General features: G+C 45.6%; 2 protein-coding genes across 2 annotated transcripts; both read right to left on the reverse strand.

Moving 5' to 3' along the window:
- TBRG1 (transforming growth factor beta regulator 1) lies at positions 1 to 9,140 on the reverse strand. Its single transcript, XM_040976775.1, has 9 exons — positions 8,810 to 9,140; positions 7,107 to 7,177; positions 6,247 to 6,467; positions 5,310 to 5,446; positions 4,895 to 5,041; positions 2,037 to 2,134; positions 1,699 to 1,809; positions 802 to 944; positions 1 to 300 (listed from the first exon to the last, which is right to left on the reverse strand). Exons 1-9 carry the CDS (start codon positions 8,957 to 8,959, stop codon positions 155 to 157), a joined length of 1,224 nt encoding a protein of 407 aa, XP_040832709.1. The 5' UTR covers positions 8,960 to 9,140; the 3' UTR covers positions 1 to 154.
- Positions 9,141 to 13,164: 4,024 nt separating this feature from the next.
- Positions 13,165 to 19,015, reverse strand: PANX3 (pannexin 3). Its single transcript, XM_040976693.1, has 4 exons — positions 18,835 to 19,015; positions 17,568 to 17,710; positions 14,716 to 14,930; positions 13,165 to 13,804 (listed from the first exon to the last, which is right to left on the reverse strand). The coding sequence occupies exons 1-4, from the start codon at positions 19,013 to 19,015 to the stop codon at positions 13,165 to 13,167; spliced, it is 1,179 nt and encodes a 392-aa protein (XP_040832627.1).
- Between the last annotated feature and the right edge of the window lie 1,558 nt (positions 19,016 to 20,573).

Consider the following 20,573-nt stretch of genomic DNA (forward strand, 5'->3'; position numbering starts at 1 on the left):
TTGGCAAGAGAAGTTTATTATTAAAAATAAAGCAGTTGAAGTTTTTCCCTGGGTCAGCAGTCACCACAGGAACTCCATGAATTGCCACTTCTACACATTTTAAGTTTCAGTTCAAGTGAAAAGCTCCACCATGATGATAATGAGCCCTTCTTGCTCAGTCTGAAGACGGAATTGGGCTGCAATGTGACGGAGCAGTCAAGTGCTGCAGCTGCGTGTCATCCAAGGGCTCATGTGTCAGGAACCCGGGCTGGTAAGGAGACACAAAGGCTGCAGGCTGAAGTTCTGGGAGGTCCAAGGTTCCTGGGAAAAAACAATTCCTATGTCCCACCTCTGTCTGGGACTTCACGGAGACTGTTTTGTTCCTTTTCAGTTCCTTTATACGTGCACACCTTGTCAGCCCGACACTTCCGGGCTGAGAGGGCAGGTGTTTACTCTTACAGTCAAGAAAGTTGTGGATGAAACAGGTTAAACAACTTCCATGCTACATGACCACTCCCCCATTTGAGGGAAGGAAGCCAGGGAACACAGCACCAAGTCAACGACCTGTCCCCTGCTTAGTGAGACACGAAGTTACAGAGACACCCTAGTTTGGCGGGGTACCCTGCTTGCTACAATCAAAGGCACGCTTGGTGACTTAGGCAAGTGATCAGAAAAGCCTGCAGGATACAGGTCTCCTCCAGGACTGGATTGGTAAAGACTTGTGTCATGTACTGCCCAGAGATTTTTTTTTTGTACTTAGCTATGTGTGAAGAGGTGGAGCTGGTCAATTTTCAAACCAGAAAGGAAAAGTTAAAAAGATACCTGACAGAACAGGATCATCATGATCTTCATCAAAGATCTGTCTCTGAAAGGCTTCGAAGCTCAAAGCTGCACTATCCTCTGGCAGTCCTGGTGGCAGGTGCCCATCTCCAGGTTTGCACACGTCAAATTTTACCCACTGGTAACTGCAGGATCAAACGAAATCATTCTTTACTGAATTGCCTGGTAACTCTTTTAACAACTCATTTTTCTTCTTGTAAAAGAGATCAGGCACTTTCTCTTTCAGATCTCTCCCATACATATCTAAAAAAACCAAAAAACCAACAAAAAGACCCTAACAATAACAAAAACTAAAAGGAAATAGGGAAACATTTGTAGTGATGGGCTTTGTTTGATGTGCTTTCCAACCCCTTTGCTGTCTCGATACACAGAGAAGATAATTTAGGTTGAGCATTCCTCATCTGATAATTCAAAACTTACTGAGAGCATCGAAATGACTGCCCAACTAGAACATTCTACACCTGACTTCATGTGATAACTGCAGTCAAAATGCAGGTGCACTAAAAGTACTGCATACAAATTATCTTCAGAGTATGTGGATAAGGTGTAGCACAGATGAGTTTCATGTCTGGGCTTTATTCCCACTTGATAAGTATACAAATGTTCCCAAATCCAAAAACATATACAATTTGAAACATTTTGGGCTCAAACATTTCCTTTAGATACAGGCATCTCAATGTGTAACGATTACACAGTACAGAATGCTCCTGACTCCTGCTTACCTGTCCAGAAGGCTAAAAGGGTTAGCATCAGAGAACAATGGAGAAGCAAACACGCTTTGGACACAGAGGCACAACAGATATATGAAGTGCCCATGGCAGGTCCCTGGTCTGCTGGTCACTGTGTTCATCTTAGGGAATGGACACTTCCCACACTTACTTGATGCATTTTCGAGCTCCTGGACAACTCTGGATGAGGTTGTGGATGGTTGGATGAGAAAACCCAAAAAAGTCAGCTCCAGATGGAAGCAGGTTAGGCAGTAGTTTCCCCCTAAATAAAAGGAGCATTTTACTTTGAGAGCATAGAGGGAGATAGGATGGACTAAGAATGGGAGGATGTCTGAACACACAAGGTAAGAGTTCTAACTTGAAGACTCTAGTTGCTAAGATGTCTGAAGGATGCAGGAGGGTCTACACCAAACATAGGCTCTCTACTCACTGAAGCAGGAGAAAAGCTCTCTTCCTTTTAGCTTGCCTTCAGGCTGCCGGTCAACTTACATAGTAGCACTGATGATCCTGAGCAGTTCCGCATGGCAGGCATCTGCAGAAGAGCTGACGATGGCATTTTGGGGGTCATCTTCAGGAACAATTTCAAACTGACGGAGAGAAAGGAACACTCAGGCCAATGTTGAAGAAGGAAGAATTATATTTATCGTACTGTTAACTATTTCTTCACGCTAGAACTTGAGGCTGAACTAGACTTTTCTAGACTGAACTAGAAAATGGGAACAAGTAATTCCTGCAGTGCTGTTACAAACGCAAACAAATCCAGGGCAACAGAGCTGGTCCAGGCTGAATTCTACAGGTGACTGCTCTTCAGACCTCACTACTTAACTTTTTACCTACCTTTCTGGACCCTATCTGTTATTTCTTTAAGGACAAACAACAAGGATATTGAAAAACAAATGACATCTGCATTGTTGCATGCTACTCTTTGTTCACATGTGCACATCTGTCTAGGAAATGGGGGACTACTTGGAAAGACTTTGGTCAAAGTGTCCTTATTAAAACTGGGATACTGCCAGAGAGACTTCTACCAGTTTTCACTCCCACCAACACACTTACTTTTCTTTACTCTGGCAAACACTGGATATTATTAATTTGTTCGATAATACTTTTATGTATAGACAAAATGAAATTCCATTTTTACTTTCTCTGCATTTCCCTCACTACTAGAGAGGTCCACTCTCTCCAGCTGTCTGCAAGATTCTGTGAAATGCCTGTTTCACCTGGTAGCTTTTTTATCTTCTTCTATAGGCGTACCAAACTTCAGTATTTGATGCATTTTCTAATCAAAAGGTAGTGGCAAGATGAGGAACCTTTACACAGAAGCTGGGAGAACCCGGAGCCTCGCTGACATTTGCAGATAAATCTGTGGCACTCCAGTCAGGGCGTTGTTAGAGCTGAGAGTTCAAATGCGCATGGTCATGCAGTTACAGAAAATGTTCTGACTGAATGCTGTGCTATCATGGCAGTGCACCTAATTCATGACAAATCTAATCAAAATCTGGCCAGAGGTTAAGATGCTCACATCCCAGTTTGGAGTGCCTAGGTTTAAGACCCTGCTTTGGCTCGCAATTCCAGCTTCCTGAGAAGCACTGGATGGCGGCTCATGCAGCTGGGTCCTTGCCACTTACACGGGAGGCCTGTACTGAATTCTTGGTTCCAGCCCGCTGCCTGGGCCAACTCCGGCAATCGCCAGGATCGGAAGAGTAAGCTAGCAGATGAGTGTGCATGCTCTCCTCCCACTCCTCAGCATTCATCTATATCTATCTGTGTGTGTACGTGTATGTCTCTCTTAAAAAGAAAAAAAAATCCTAATTTAATTTTAATGGAAATAAACAAGTGGATTCTTAATCTCCTCTGAAGGAAAAAAAATAAAAACACTTATAAAAAAGAAATCCATAGACTTTTTTTTCTTAACTTATTAACTGGACATTATTTTTAGGTGTATTATGAGTCAGCTGTGCTATGCTAAATATATGCAATACTAGACTGCTTCCAAATGATCATTCATATATTTATCTATGAATGCCCATATGACTTTTAAGTATTTCAGATTTATGGAATTTTTAAAATTGATTTACTTTATTTGAAAAGTAGAATCACAGAGGGAGGAAGATACAGAGAGACAGATAATCCATCTGATGGCCACTGCAGCCAGGGCTGGGCTTAGGCTCAAGCTGGGAGGCCAGCTCTCCACCCTGAACTTAGAGGCTCAAGCGCCTGAACCACCTCCTACTGATTGTGCAGGCCCATCTGCAGGGAGCTGGATCAGAAGTGGAATAGCCAGGACTTGAAATAGTACTCATATGGGATAAACCATCGTATCACAATGAAGACCTCTAGAATGATTATTAAACTATAAAATATTATGGGAAATGTAAATAGACTTTTTATACTCTTAGAGTGAAAAATTTTCTCCTGTCTTGAGCAAGAGACATAAAAGAAAAATAACAATAGATTTTATTTTAAATTCTAAAGTAAATTATAAATTCATTTACTGTGAATGAAAAAAAAAATACTGCAATTGGGTCTGGCGTGATGGCTCAGTGGCTAAATCCTCGCTTGTGCACACCGGGATCCCATACGGGTACCAGTTCATGTCCTGGCCACCCCACTTCCCATCCAGCTCCCTGCTTGTGGCCTGGAAAGCAGCAGAGGACGGCCCAAAGTCTTGGGACCCTGCACCCAAGTGGGAGATTGAAAAGAAGTTCCTGGCTCAGTTCTGGTCATTGCAGTTCACTCCACAAGTGGCTACAACAGTTGGAGCTAAGCCAATCCGAACCAGAAGCCAGAAGCTTTCTCTAAGTCTCCCACACAGGAGCAGGGTCGCAAGGCCTTTGGCCATCCTTCACTGCTTTCCTAAGCCACAAGCAGGGAGCTGGATGGTAAGTAGAACAGCTGGGACATTAACTGGAGCCCACATGGGATCCTGGTGGGTGTAAGGTGAGCAGTTAGCCACTGTGCCAGGTCCTAAAATAAATAAATCTTAAGTTCACACACATAAATATACACCATGATCAGAATGAACATTCAAGCACAAAACAGGAAGAAAATATATACCAAGAGATGAAACAGCCTTACCTCGCATTAGCAGGCTTAAATAACATCCCACAGTCACAATGCTGAAGCCATGGCATGGTTAAAGGAAAAGGGCAGCAGTCTGAAAACCAGATGCAGACGCACATCCCAGTATAGGTGTGACCGAGGGTCAGACACCTCTGTGTATTCTGGGGCTGCCCAAAAGGTGATGATGAAGTTATCTACTTTACAGTGCGTCAGGACAAGCAATACATATTCACTAAGTGCCTAGAACAGAGAAGTTTCTCAAAAAAAGAATAAAAAGCGTGTACCTGAGGCTGTGCCCCGCCATCCTTGATCTGGCAGGTATACAGACACCTCTGCTCTGGCCACTTCATGCTAGCATACACTCGGGTACTGCAGTAGCCCACAGGGTAGATGGCCCTCTCATCATGGTAGCCAGGTCGGTCGGTGATGATCTAGAAGAAGATTCCCCCAACCTGGGGTTGAGGTCACTCAAGCATCCACAAGGACGGCTTAGTGGGGTGGGTGGTTCTGAAGGACTCAACTCACACAAACAGCATATGTTGTGTAGCGGACAAAGTGACCTGCTTTCTTAGGGACTGGATTGTCTGGGGTTGGTGTGAATCAGCAGGGGCTGCAGCTAATGGAAACAGGGAGGGAAGGCCCAATCCCATTTCCAGATTTTTCTGACTCTCCGCTCTCTACACGGTGGGTCTCACTCACCTCCCCCAGGCTATACACTGTGAGACCCCCTAGTCCGATGGGGAACACAGGCCGTCCTGACAGATCCAGGGCAACAGGCTGAACCAGCTTGCGAGCACCTCCCTCCATTTTCCTTCTCCTGGATGTTTTCTTCAGAACTGAAACGCAAATCTGGGGTCATGCACCTTAGGCCCTTTTTAATGGTGAGGGGAAGGGAAGAATTCATGTGTGAATGCTAAGGGCAGTAAGCCCACCCAGGCTTTATACAGATGCTTCCTGACTCGTTGGGGTTACAGATACATACACGCATCATTAAGTAAAAAGGGCACTTATTACACCTAACACGTGAGCATCGCAGCTTCACACAGAACACAGCACATGGTGGGGGTCAGAGGACTGGATGTCAGACTGGACCTGCATCTGTTGCTCACAGCCCTAAAACAGTGTTACGCCACACAGCACCAGCCCAGTAAGAGACTAGAATGAAAAGTTCAAAGTATGATGAATACTGAATATGTATCGCTTTTGCAACCATAGTGAAGGTGAAAAATCAATCCCACGTTGAACCACTGCTAAGCTGGGGACCATGTGTATTCACTGAATGCACACATGGGCTTTCCCCCAAAGTTTTGACTCTCTTTCTAGCCCACCCACCAGAAAATAATCAATCTGAATACTGGCTGGCACTCGGGAGTTAAAAGCCTTGCACTTTAGAAGTTTTTTTTAAACTTAATTTGTATTAAGGTTAGTCATTTTCGAAGACAGTGTACTCAAGAGGCCACTTCTTGCCTCCAGGGAGGACTGACCCAAGTGCATTCCGAGAGCTGCAGGAGGAGGAGATCTCGGGCTGACCGATGAGACCTGGAGTCTGTCTAAGGCCACGGAGTCACCGGTTAGTACCAAGTCTTTGTCATTCTTGCGTACTCAGCTACTTGGCAACTAGTACCTCCCAAAGTACCTTCCAGTTTGTTGTTTTCTTTGCCTTTTTCTTTTTTCTCCTTCTTGGGTTTCTTCCCAAAAGGTTCCTCAGCCCCAGCACTGGGCCCAGCTCCCTGTATTGTTCCCACAGAGCTGGCCACACCATAGGTCAGGGGCAAACTGGAGCTGTGGGCAGGAGCTGCAGCCTGCACTTCCCCTTCAGTGAGCGCCTGCAGCTGGAGGAGTTTCTTCAGCAGGTACCTGGGGTCAGGAAGGAGAGGGAACAGAGGTAGGGACTATTTGGCCCCAATTCAGGATTATACTGGGGGTAAGGCAGAATTATATGTAAAGATTAGTACACTTGTAAAAATAACATTCATTTTGGACCCAGGGGATATGAAGTCCCAGAGAGCCAGCCACACTTCAAGAAGCCTGTAGGACTGCAGCCTCTCACTCTGGTACCCGGAAGTTCTTCTACCTCGATCCTGGAGGTGTGAGGCTGCTAAAGGGTGCGTGCATATCATACATTACAAATGGGCATATACCCACTGTATTCTGCATATAGTAACCAGTTGTGAATAAATACAGATAGCAGGAAAGGCAGTTCCTTTTATCCACTGGCTGTTACAACTGGGGAATTACAATAGGATGACTTATTAGATGTAGTGAGAAGCGCTTAGAAAGATGGTTAGTGGAACTGAGTCACAGCCAGAGTTCACCATGACGAGGCTGGGGAGGAACGAATAGTGAAGGCTGCGGGTAAATCTGTCTGCATTTGATCAAGTAGCCAAGCGGCTATGCAAATCACAAACACCTCACTGGAGAAAAATCCCCCCAGCAACCAATCTCTACCCCAATCACCAAAAACGTGAATGTGCACACAGAATGAAGTCTGCTCACCTTCTTTCCTCTTTTGCTTTAAGAAATTTTTCTTCCAGACGAGCAATTTCATCACAAATAGCAGCATTTTCCTTTAAGAGAAATTGTGAACATCATTGCATTAAAATGAATCAAAGATCAATGCATTATGTTGGGAAGAAGTTTTGTTAAGTCAAGCCAAAAAAGTGTGTACTGCTGAGTGAGAAGGATGAGCTGTTTGACCCTGGAGGCAGGCTGCAGGAAGTCTAAAGGTAACAGGCAGCTAGACTACTACAGGCAGGGTCTTTATGTAACTCACCCCCCAACCTGGGACACCTTTTGCTGACTGCCCAGCTACAAGGGGGGCAACATCCGTGCTTATTATGCCAGGACAATATGGTGAACCCTGACTGTCTCGAGGAAACAAAGCTGTTTGGCTGCTGTGATTAGGATAATCTTTGTCAGAGAAAAAGGAATACTGCTTGAAGCAACAGGTGCGTCAGTCTAGCGATAGTCTACTTCCATGAGCCTCGACTCAGTCAAAATCTTGGGCAGAAGCTTAATCAAATCAATGTTTAAAATGCTTAAGGCACAAACCCTGAAGGGGAAGCTTCCACAGGTGGAACCTCAAACTCCCCATGTTCAAAACAACATGCCTCTCCTCCACAAAACCTTCACAGAGCCTTGAAGGAATCAAAACCCTTCCAGTACCACAGAAGCCAAGCTTTGGGGACCTCTGGCAAGTAGGGTCCCTCCTCCCCTCATAAGAGGGATGGGTCAGGGCACTGTGTGGTAGCCTAGCAGTTAGAGTCCTCTCCTTGCACGCACCAGGATCCCAAATAAGCACCAGTTTGTGTCCTGGTAGCCCCGCTTCCCATCCAGCTCCCTGCCTATAGCCTGAGAAAGCAGTCGAGGACGGCCCAAAGCCTTGGGACCCTGCACCTATGTGGAAGACTCAGAAGAAGCTCCTGGCTGCTAGCTTCAGATCAGCTCAGCTCCAGCCATTGTGGCCACTTGGGGAGTGAATCAATGGATGCAAGACCTTCTTCTCTGTCTCTCCTCCTCACTATATATCTGACTTTTCAATAATAAAGAAAATCTTAAAAAACAAGAGGGACAGGCCAATCAGATGTTAAGTTCTCCAAGTTCTTTTCATATGATTTGTCCTCTCTGGCGCCAAGGTGTGTGGCAAGTTCTGGATATCCTTGGCATGAATAGCCTCCCAATTCCTACATGTGTCTGTAAACTTCTCAACAGACCGAGATGTCCACGTTTTTGTTAGGAAGGCAATAAACTGCACTTGCGGACTGCTCAATCTTCAATCACCGAGGGGAGCTTGAGCAAACCCAACAGTGTGAACAGAAAGGAACAGCTGGCCATAAGCAGTGTGCCTCTGCAACGAGCGAACGAAACACGCCTGGAGACTAGGAAAAGCGACAGGAGGGAAGTTATGGCAAGACTCCTGTACCCGTTTAGGCTGGGAAGCAGGCTGGGGGGCTGTGTAGGATGTGCCACTGCGCCCTTGCAAATCCCTGTCCCTCCTAAAAGTAGGGCCTAATGCTCAGGGCTGTCTCCACAACTCCACGCATCCTGAAGAATTCTAGGCAAACACTGAAGACGTTGTATCGGCACACCCACGTCACTTAGCTCTGCAAGGTAGCTGCACCTGTCCCGGGACCCACGGCAACCAGCAGCCAGGGACTACGTTAAGGTTAGGAAAGGCGCCTGGCGCCGCTCGGACTCACAAACACGGTGGCCTTGGCCGCTTTGCGCAGCCGCAGGTACTTGAGGCGGTACTTCTCGTTCTGGCTCTTCTTGGGCAACTTTTTCATCTTGCCCTTGCTGGGGTGCAGAGGGGCCCGCGGCGAGGAGGCCAGGCCGCCCCACAGGCTCATGGTCCGGCCCCGCGACCGGGGCTGCAGACCGCGGGCAGCATCGGCTCCCGGACCGGCCGGCGGGGCCGGCAGAAGCTCACTCCGGGAACCTAGTCCTCCCGGAGATCTCAAGGGGAACGGCCAGGACACAAGACACGCCAAGCCAACCAGCCACCGGCTCCTGCCAGCACTTCCGCGTCGCTCTCGGGCGTCAGCCCAGCCAGGAAATGGCGCGAGCACCCGCCCTGCGTCACATCCGGGGCTGACCTCGGGTTGCTGCAATGGAGTTGGAGCGAGGACTTGGGTAGGCACAGCTGTGTGCGCGGACGGGCGGCCGCGGCCTGTGGGACTCCGCCGCCTTCCCGGGTCCCTTCCATCCTTCGTGCACCTTGTGCACTCGTTTCCTATGCAGAGATCTTCCTGGCATCGGGGACCACCAGAATAGAAGACAGTTCTTGGCCCTCTGAAGCTTGGATTTTAGCCACGCAGATGGAAACTTTAACGAAGCAATTTTAACCAAACGTTGGCTCAAAGTCGGCTTGAAATTGCCATATACAGACAGATCTTTAGGAAGCAGCACTGGTAAACGCCGGTGCCTTAAGCCTTGCGTTCTCCCCTGTGCGGCTAACTACTTGAGTCAATCTCTGATACACACGTGGGTTTTGTTTTTCTTCCCCAACACAATCTATTGGTACACTTTGCAATAAGGGAGGCAAGTGGGAATTTTCAGTTGCACTGATATACAACATAGGCTTTTTATTAAACATGTAGATTTCTGAAGTTCTCTATGGTAATTCGGGGAAATGTTGTATAGCTAAGTGCTTCGAATCGCTGGAGAATTTATAACAATCAGAGTTCAAGGAAGGACTTCCTTTTGTGAGGCTTGCGACCACAGTGACAGGCACGCAGCAAATGGCTGTGACATACAGAGAACGCGTCTGCAACTCTATGACTGTTCGCGTTGTTAAGTACCCTCCCCTTTATATTTTTTAAAAAGGTGTATTTATATATTCACTTCAAAGGCAGAGTTAGAGAAGGAGAGAGAGAGAGAGAGCTGTCCTCTGTTTCACTCTCCAAAAGGCTGTGGCAGCTGGAGCTGGTGGGTCCAAAGCCAGGAGCTTCTTCCCAGTCAGCCACGGGAGGCAGACACCCAAGCACCTGGGCTGTCCATCCTCTGCGGCTTTCCCAGGTGCAGCATCAGGCAGCTAGGTCAGAGTGGAGAATCCCACACTCAAACCAGTTGGGTGCTGGTGTAGCAGGTGGCTTTACTCACTGAGTCACAGCATCCGGCCTTGTGGGCCCTTTTATTGGTGCAGTAAAGTCCAGTGTGTCTTTACAAATGTACTGAGGCAACCATATAAATTCACGTTTGGAAAAGGCAGGGATTATTTTCAACCAACAGAATACTCACGGGAATGTCTTTGAATATTTAGACACTTTACCTTGAATCTCAATAGTCTCTGTAATAGGAAGGCATCCCCCTCCTTGTGCTTCTCTCATCTTCCTCCAAATGGTGTTTGCTGATTGTCCGATGTTTTTGTTGAACGCTATCCTGGCAGACTTTTGAATCTGATGAAATATGCATAATTAATTTTCATGTACTTGCATCATATCTAGTGGGAAGGAAAGTGCTGTCCTTTTCTTTCAGTTTGCAGGTTGGTCTGGCCAATGTAATTCAATGGAGTTTACCTCGAGATGTTTACTGTTTTTCTTCATTGGAAATGTTTTTAACCATTCTGAAATATTTCTTGCTAATTTTTAGAAATTCAGAGAACATAGTACAAGAAAGATTTAAAAACTGTAATGGTTCACTTGGCATGAACTGATTTGAACATGTTAAGGTGTGTGTTTAATATTTTCCTGTGGTAGTGAATGTAACGATCCCTTTTTATTCACTTATTGTAGTCATTTCGCAGTGGTCATGATTTTTCTGGAAACATAATTTCGAATGAATTGGTAATATTCCACTTGCACCTGTATTATATTTAAAAATTTAAAGATTTATTTGTTTGTATTGGAAATTCAGATACACAGAGAAGATCTGTTCGCTGATTCACTCTCTAAGTGACTGCATTGGCCAGAACTGAGCCAATCTGAAGCCAGGAGCCAGGAGCTTCTTCCAGGTCTCCCAGGTAGGTGCAGCGTCCCAAGGCTTTGTGTTGTCTTTCAGTATTTTCCAGGCCACAAACAGGGAGCTGGGAAGTGAATCCGCTGGAATATTAACTAGTGCCCATATAGGATCCTGGGCATGCAAGGCAAAGCTTTAGGCACTAGGCTACTGTGCTGGGCTCTGGCTGTATTGTATTTTGCATACTTATTTCTACATTGCTTTATCTTTTTGGTCAGTTGCTGTGAAGTCAATTTTTGTGCAAAAAGCTCTTTCTCTGTAGGCAGCAGGTTGGGTTGTGTGCTCCCACATACTTGATGCTTCAGAGAGTGTGCGCTCTGGAGTAACTAATTGACTGTTGGGTTGTCAGAAGGGTATTTATTTAGTGCCTGCTGTGACACAGCCTTTAGGGTGCTTAAGAGGGAAAGATGGACAAATAACTTGACAGCATTGATACAACGTGGTAAGTTTATTTAGAGGTAGCTTTGCTTTATATGCTAGCACTCAGGAAAGGAGGGAGGAGGCAGTGGTGACTTGTTGAAGGACATATCCCTGGCAAGACCTGAAGGGGAAGTAGGTGTTGGCCTGGTGAAGAGAAGAGGAAGCATCCTTGTTCAAAGGAGAATATGAGAAACATGGGACCTGCAAACATTGATTAAAATGAAAGAAATGTGGCAGAGGATCCAAAGGAGGGGCTGAAGTATTGGGCATGGTTTGCACCTGCTGAGGAGTGGAGCATTTGTGCAATCATCATAGGAAGTATTGATAAATGACTACATCAGCCATTTTATTGTTAAATGATATGTTCTGAACTTCTCAGAAGCAATGTGATTCTTTTATTTGCTTATATAAAGAGGCACTTAATGTCCTATTCAAAAATTTTATCTAGAGTTGGTATGATGGCATAGTAGGTTAATCTTCTGCCTGTAGATTTGGCATGCCATACTGGTGCTGGTGTGACTTCAGGCTGCTTTATTTCCAATCCAGCTCCCTGCTTATGGCCCGGGAAGGTGGCAGATGGTGACCTAAGTCCTTAGGACCCTGCACCTATGTGAGAGACCTGAAGGAAGCTCCTGGTTCTTGGCTTTGGATTCTCAGCTCTGGCTGACACTGCTATTTGGGGAATGACCCACTAGATGGAGACCTGCAATCTCTCTGTCTCTTGCCTCTATCTCTGAACTATGTCAAGTAAAAAATAAACTAATTTTTTTCTTAAGAAACATAATATGTAGTTCTAAAAGGAAATGTAAAATCAGAGATGCTTCCAAGTGGTTGCTACTCAGTGATTAACTCTAAGTGAAGATACAGCATCCTCTGCAGTACTAAAAGAATAGCTTGGCTATTAAGGGTTGTGAAGGGTCCACAGACCAGACCTTTGTCCCCCAGTGAGAGAAGGTCTCCAGTTTAGATGATGAGAGGTGTATCTGGGTACCTTAAGGCTCTTCTCATGGCTGATGAGTGATCCTGGCCCCCTGATCCTCTGCCCTTAAACTCCAAGAACAGATTACACATTGAAAGCATCATTACTTTCCAATTCACTGTTCAGGTCACAGGGTGCCTAAACAAATTTGATAATTACCACAAAGTGAGATGCACACATTTCTAGAAATTTAGGCAACACCAAAGGTTTTACAGAAGTTTCATGTTTATTAGCCTCTTACCAGATTGTCCTGTTTGCTGTGTGGGGTAAGCCAAGTGTTGTATTCTAGAAGGACCATGAGTGAATGTAGCAAAAAACCCACAAAAACCAAAGCCAAACCAAACTAAACCAAACCGAACCAAATGAACAAAACCAAAAAGAACCCCCCAGAATGTCTTCAGAAATAACCTTTAAAGTCTTCTTTCCTTGTGGAATACCTAGATTTATCTTTACTTTCTTCAAAGAATATACTAGACCTAAGTTTTTCCATAAATTTTAATTTTGTGATTCTTAAGCTCTTTCATATTTATTTTCATGTTTAATTATGCCTTCTTTTCTTTAGAGAATATAATGTGTGACATAGGATTCCGCTAAATCCAAACTTAGCATCTCCGAAGTAGGTATTTTTGTGTGTTGGCATTGGGTGAAGAAGAAGGGAGATTTGCTTTCCACAGGCTTCCTTGCTGTATGATGTCTTCACTACAGTTGTTCATCACATGCCCGGTGGGTGAGGTGTTTTGGTTTTGAGGGTTCTAAACCAGCCAGTAAAGTCATGAAATCAACCACTGTGTCAATATTGTGCTTCTGGGTTGTTGTGTCCTTCAATACACACAAGACATTTAACCAGCTAAAAGAGATGAGCTCGGAGATGTTGGCTCGGAGGAAGAGAAGGATCAGATTGAGGTCATTGATGGGGCATCCCAGCATTTTCTTGCTAAGGAGATCAAAAGCTGGGAGCATCTCATACAGGGATAAGAGCCGTTTGTCCCACCGACAGAGCTGTGTGAGGTTGTATATTATCACTGGAACCAGCAGGGTGTAGACTGTAACACTGGCGAGGCTGACAATCTGGAAAATGGACAAGGAAGTTAGCCTGCAGGTGATCAGGTCAGGGACATGAGTCTCATCACTCAGCAGGCCTGTCTTGATAGAGCAGCTGAATTCTTCTTGGAAGAAGACGGCCAGGTGGAAGTGACCAAGGTACAGGTAGGCGGCTGAGGTGAAGAGGAGCAAGAGGGAGTTCCTCAGGAGGTAGGTTGCCACTAGTGAATGTGAGCGCTGCTTGCATGCCAGGTATCGCTCCAGCAAGGGGAATTCAAAGTACCGCTCTTTGCGAGCCCTGACCAGGGGAAAGAAAAGAGGCAAAGTTAGAAAGGTTCGTTTACAACTCTACTCCAAGGGAGTCCTGTGAGTATATATGCAGCATGGCATCCTTGGCTTACATGAAAATCTGCCTTCCCAGATTCCCATACTCTCTTGATTATCTAGACACCAAGTATAATCTTAAACCTAGTGAACAGGAAGTGATTGGTGAATATTTACACAAAATGTATTCCCAGCAAGGCAGACTAAAACTCCAAGCTGAGGTAGGATCACTGGGAGGCAACAGGCTTATGGTATCAGTATTGTAACGGGAGTTCTTGCAATGTGTTCTGGTTCTTGGCTTTTGTACTGCTTTGCTTTTCTTCCTATCACTTATTCTAGCACATATTTTACCAAGTAATCTGTATACCTCTTTCTTGTATTCCATCAAAAGAATGTAAGTCCTACATGAATAATTTCTTCTCTCCTCCCACCTCTGCCATAGCACTCAACACAATGCCTGGTACTCAAATGATTTAAATAAATGATTTATTTAGGGGAATTGGAAGAAACTGTCCAAATGAATGGAAAGTTTTTGTCAACTGGTAGAAGTTTGAAAAAGTAACTGTAGAGTACCTAGGACAAACATATGGAAGAACCTGAATATTTTTGGCAGACATGGAGGGAACTACTCGTTTCTGAACAGAGAACTAGTGACTGAGAGTGATTTTAGAGAGATTAGACACTAGTGTGTTCATCAGCAAGTCACAGGCAGAATCCTTTCTTCTCTCTGTTAACAGAAATGCCAGAAAGCTCATATAATAATATGTTAGGCATTTTACATGCCTGAGAAGGATGGTGGAGAATATAATTTTGAGATTACTAGGCAAGGACATCATTTTAATGCTAGACCAAATCCTTTACAAAAATACAGAAGAGAAAACTCACTTTTCCAGCTCATCCCAGAAAACATGAGGATCGGAGCTCTCCTGCCGGATCTTCAACATGTGCTGCACTAAGCGGATGGCGCGATTGTAGGACTTGTCCAGTTCGCTGATGATGAACAGCAGATCTGAGCTGAGAATGGGCACAGCTGCATACTGCCACAGCAGCACGGGCAGGTACATGGCCATAGCCAGAGCCAGCAGAGAATAGGGGAGGGCCTGCAGAGCAAGAGAGCTGACTGAGGAGGGAGCCCAGGATGCTGGCCCGTCAGTGACAGTTCTTCATGAAACACTCTGCTCTTCCCAGTTCTCATCTTAGGAGGGAGAGAGACAGAGACAGAGAGAAAGACAGGGAGATGTATAGAGAGATCCTTCTCCCCATCTTAGATGTGTTTGAGTAGCTATTCTGTGTTCCTGACCAACAATGACATCCCAGGAGAAAATTCCAATGTCTTTCATATAACTTCCTCTGACTCTGCCAGTGCACAGTGGATGCTTGATAACGCCAACTTACAACACTAGACACTGTATGGCAGGGATGCAGGTACAGAAACTGACTTCTAAGGGTGCACAAACCTTGTCTCCTCAACTACCCTACTGACCACCCGAGATGCAGGACTCAAAGTGGGCATCTACCCAGCTCCTGCCTCCTCCAGTTTAGACACTGAAGTCCCAGTCTTCAGTATCTCATTGGGAAATTGCAAATAGAGTCATTGCAGATGTAGCTAGTTAATTTAAAATGAGATCATACTGAAATAAGGTAGCCTCTGATCTGTAAGAACTGATATCATTAAAACAACAACAAAAACAAGCGAAAGGACTGGGCAGTACTGTGTCATAGTAAGTTAAGCCTTTGCCTGTCTGGCATCCTATGTGGGCATCAGTTTGTGTCCCAGCTGCTCTACTTCCAAAGCAGCTTCCTACTTGCTTCCTGGGAAACTAATGGAGGATGGCCCAAGTTCTTGCGTTCCTGCACCCACGTGGGAGACATGGAGGAAGTGCCTGGCTTTGGATCAGCTCAGCCCTGGCCATTGCAATCATTTGGTGAGTGAACCAGCAGATGGAAGAGCTCTGTCTCTTCTCTCCATAAATCTTCCTTTTAAATTAAAAGTAAGTAAATCTTAAAAAAAAGTACTATCAAGTGTTAGACATGCACACAGCATTTGTAAGGTGATGTGTGTGAGCCAAGAGGAGGGCCCTGAAAGGTCTTTCCCTCCTGACCCTCAGAGCAACCGACACTAATTCTTCGATCTTAGACTTCTGGTCTCTGCAACTATGGGAAAATGCATTTCTGTTTAAATCACTCAGTCCATGGGACTTTGTTAGGGTAGCACTAGCAAACTATTTTAGAGTCATTTTCTCAGTTTTGTAATGCCACCTTTAAAATGCCTAATAAGGAATGGGCCCCATATTTTGCCAATGGTAAAATCTCTATTTGTATGATGACATTTTTTGAAAGATTTATTATATTTCTATTGCAAAGTCAGACATAGAGAGAGGAGGAGAGACAGATGATTCACGCCCCAAGTGATTGCAATGGCTGGTGCTGTGCTGATCTGAAGCCAGGAGCCAGGAACTTCCTCCAGGTTTCCCAAGGTTCAGGGTCCCAAGGCTCCGGGCCATCCTTGACCACTTTCCCAAGCCACAGGAAGGGAGGGAGCTGGATGGGAAGTGGAGCCACTGGGACTAGGACCGGTGCCCACACGGGATCCTGGCGCCATTAAGGCGAGGACCTCAGCCACTAGGCCATTGCGCTGGGCCCTATATAATGAATTTTTAAACAGTTACCGTATGAGATTCACATTTACTATTTCAATTGCTTTTCACAAAGATGCTATCTGTATTAGTGATTCTCTTACATGTAAGGAACCTGAGGCATGGAATTAAGTCACCCATCCAAAATCACATATTTATTAATGTGTGTGTGTGTATGTGTGTGTTTGTGTGTGTGGTTGGGGGGGTGCTACCATTTGGAACTAGGTTGTCTGATTTTGGAGCTTATTTGCTTAATACATACTTGACCAATAATTTTTCTTGAAGTAGAGATACTTTACTTTCAAAGAGAGGATGAAGAAAAGGTGAGAGGATTCAAATCGGGTATTTGATTGCATGTGGGTAGAAGAGAAAGATTGTGTGTTTATGTATGCCTTTGGAATGAAACAAGAAAGGCAGGAAAAATGCACAAGACCACAAGAGAAGATTACCTTTTCATTGTGTCCAAAAAAACTATACTTCTTGAAAATAAAACTATCTTCAGCAAGTGTTTCAGAAGGTTTGAGGTGGGGCCAGGGAGTCTGAGTCAAAAGCAAAGTGCTTGCTGGTGATCTTGATGACCAGGCAGCTGGACCCTCTCCTGACGTGTACCTCTTTAATTGCAGAACTTGTCACTGAGCTTGTGCTTCCAGGAACAGAGAGCTCAGGCATCCTTTCAAAGTCTGGTTTTGTCCAAAAGTTGGAACTGTAGCATTTTTAAGGTCTTGCCAATTATCATGCTTAGAAAAGGTGTGACTTCTGATCCAACAGACCTATTACCACTAATCCCTCCAAGCCTCCCGCAAGAATGACAATATAGGAGTTATACATACATACAGGACATAAATATGCCAAAGTCAGAGAGAAGAGGAGGGGAGACAAGAACACTGAAATGTTGGAAGGTCAGGCCTCAACGATAGGAACAAAGCTTCTAAACAAACCAAAGCAGGCAACTAAGCTCATCAGACATTTAAAGGATGCTTGAAATATGAAAGTCAGTGGGGTAGTGGAGAGGTTGGGGTAAAGGCGAGAGGAAGCATAATGGCTTGGTTCTGTCACCCTGCACTCAGCCATGAAGCAGGCCCGGTAGAGTCTCTGTCTTACCTTGTGTGGCCAGAGGGATTTTGTCTTGAACTGGCCACTTTCATCCTGTTCATGGTGAACCAATGAGTCCCAACAGGAACTGTCCACATAGAGAGCCTGGCGGACACTGAAGTTGCTGGGAGGGAAGCAGCTGATTGGAGACCCTGGAGCAGGAACACAGCATTGAGGCAGCTCAGAGTTGGCATGGAGGAGAGGGTACCCAGTTTGCTACCAGCAAGTTTCTTTGAGCCTCCTCCACAACTCTTTTCTGATCTTGGTGCCTGGCAGGCATCGTCTTCTCCCCATACCTAGTTTTCTGGGTGAGGCTCTGCTATGTTATGGAGGGGCAGGGAATGGCAGAACAGCACCCCAGTGTTTGGTCCAGCTTACCAATGCACTGACTAAGCCTTTTAGATATGGCTGTTCTTTGCTTTTGGCCTACACCTTAGTTCCCAGAAAGGTAAGCAACCTGGACTTCCTGGTCACCAAAATCCTTGCAATGAGCTGGTATCTATAAGTTCTAAGAGAGAATTACTTGCCCAGACTTTGGAACCTAAATGAAGAGTGTTTGAAGGAAAGTGGGCTTTTTGTTTCCTCTTCTTTGAGAATGATGCCTAGCTTGGAACCAACACTTCTCCATTTCCTGTGGGTAACTGAAGAGGCAGCAGGAGGTTGGCAGACCTCACTGTAAAATACAGTAAGCTAATGGCACAGCCACAAAAGAAAGCCTGAAGTCTCCGTTCCAAGGACGTTCCAGGCTCTCTAATAGAGGTGGTGGGTTCGTTGAGTTAATCCTGCACCCAGAAGACTGGATTAGTATCTGCCATCTCAGATGGGCCAGGCTCAGTCCAGCACATGATAGACAGTCCCCAATCAGCAGCTTTGGAGTTGGGGGAGAAGGAAGGAAGAGGGTTTAGAGGCAACACGAGTCTTGGCAGTGCAGAGAGCTCAGAGGTTCTGAGAAGATCACAGGGCCCCAAACTCTTTCATCCATATGAAAACCAAGTTTAATTATTTAAATGACATAAAATATGTGAAAAATAAAATGATAGCTAATATTTTTAGAAAAGATAACGTTTCAGAGGTGACTTCTCAGGCTTTTGGGTGTATCTGCTCCATGGGCACATTAAATGCATGCATATGCCTTTTGGGTCACCTAACTCTGCCAGCCCAGAGTCATCAAGCCTACAAGGCTGATTACGACGGGAGCTCTTTGACTTCAGAGCCTGTGGCAAAGAGGGAAAGGAAGCTGGGGCTGCCTCACGCACTGATCTCAGAAGCAACTTACCAGAAGTGAACTCCTGGGCGAATGCCAGGGACATCAACAGCAAGGGGAAGCCCACAGCTACGAACTTGACCATCCGGTCCAGGGGCAGTTCCAGCTGCAGTCCTTTGAGGCGGGGTCCTTTGCGATCTGGCAGCAGGGCATCCGAGAGCATGTACTCAGCAGCGGTGTGTGCGAGTGACATGGTGCCGCTGAGCCCGCCTGAGCTGTCAGCCGGAGGGACCCCGGGAGAGGGGAGTGAAGAGCAGACAGCTTCAGCTAGCTTTGGTTTTCTGCAGGCAGCGCTGCAGCCCCAGCCTCACGGATGTCAGTGCTAAGGAGCAGGCGATGGTTCCCTAAATAACCTCCCCGGCCCAGAGCCAAGGTCCCCCGTAATTAGAGGGAGGCACAGACTTAGTAGGTCCTCTTTGGAGGAGGGTCGAGCTTCTCCAGCACTGGAGCAGAGTGTTCTCTCAGGACGGCCTGGAGCAGATGGCTTTATCCCGTCCTCTCATTAATGAAGTATTTTCAGCAAGACAGTAGCGGGGAGGGCTGTGGAGCCAGACCCCCCTTCCATGTAATTGGTGTGGAATTTGGGTGGGGGCTGCTTGAGCGTATAGAAGACCTTCATTTTGTGGTTTGGGGTGGAATGGAGTCCTGAGCTAGCTCTGCTAGCTTAGCTGCCTCTACAGAGTAGTCTTTGTTCCAATGATGAGTGGTATCCTGGTCCCCAGCTCCTTCCCCAAACTGCTGTGTATTTGGTATTAAATTTTATTCCCTGACTCTGGCCTTTTTTCCAAAATGTTTCCACCACAGATTTACAAATGTCCAGTTCCTTTCCAGTTTTCTTAGTTCTTTGGAAGGATGGTGGTGATGGTGGTGGTGATGGTGGTGAGGCTGAGTTCATGACAGTGCTGAGCTGTGCCAAGAGGGATGAATTCTCCCCTGGAGATCTGGTAGTGAGCATTTAAAAAAAAAACTATTTGACTGAAAGGCAGAATCTCTCTCTTTCTCCCTCTCTTCCATTGCTTTCCTAGGGGTGTTAGCAGGGAACCAGATCAGAAGTGGAACATGGGGACTCGAACCAGTGCTCTTATGGAATGCTGGAACTGCAGTTGATGGTCTAGCCCACTGTACCACAGTGTTGGCACCATGGCCCTTATGTTATAAATTGTGTCATTTCAGGCTACTGTTGACTTAGTTTTGTCATCTCTCAAATGGTAATATGTGATAATCTTACAAGATTGTGGGGCTTGGTTAGGAAAGAGTTCCCGCAATTAGAGGTATTTGAGGTTGTATCTGTCGTAGTCAAGTGCAGATTACAATAAAGTGATTAAAATAGTTTTTACTTTTGCACCCTTCTAAACACACTTTGGTGCCTGAGAAGGATGTGTGGGTGGGACTTTCCCTTGGGTGCATCCTCCCGAGGCAAGATTGTGCATGCACCCCCAGGCTTAAGGAATGGCTGGTTGTAGGGGTTTGGAAGGGATTTGGAAGTCCTGAGGTATCCACATTTGCAACTATTGTTGTTTTTACAATGTAGGACTTCGTTGGATTGAGGAGAGAAGACGATTGGGCCTGGGGCTCAGCAGAGTGTGAAGATTGTAAAATTGTAATAGGCATTCCTGATCACAGTGAAGGTTATATGAGTGCATGTATGTCAAGGTCAGCAGGGGAAAGATGTTTTAACAGCTTGGTTTATAACTTTGAACTTTTGAGATATATGTGATATGTGTGGCTCTCTATTTGAACTCTTCTTTTCT

Source organism: Ochotona curzoniae, unplaced genomic scaffold, assembly GCF_017591425.1.
Source record: "Ochotona curzoniae isolate NIBS_2020 unplaced genomic scaffold, NIBS_Ocur_1.0 contig_2723, whole genome shotgun sequence".
Classification (NCBI taxonomy): domain Eukaryota; kingdom Metazoa; phylum Chordata; class Mammalia; order Lagomorpha; family Ochotonidae; genus Ochotona; species Ochotona curzoniae.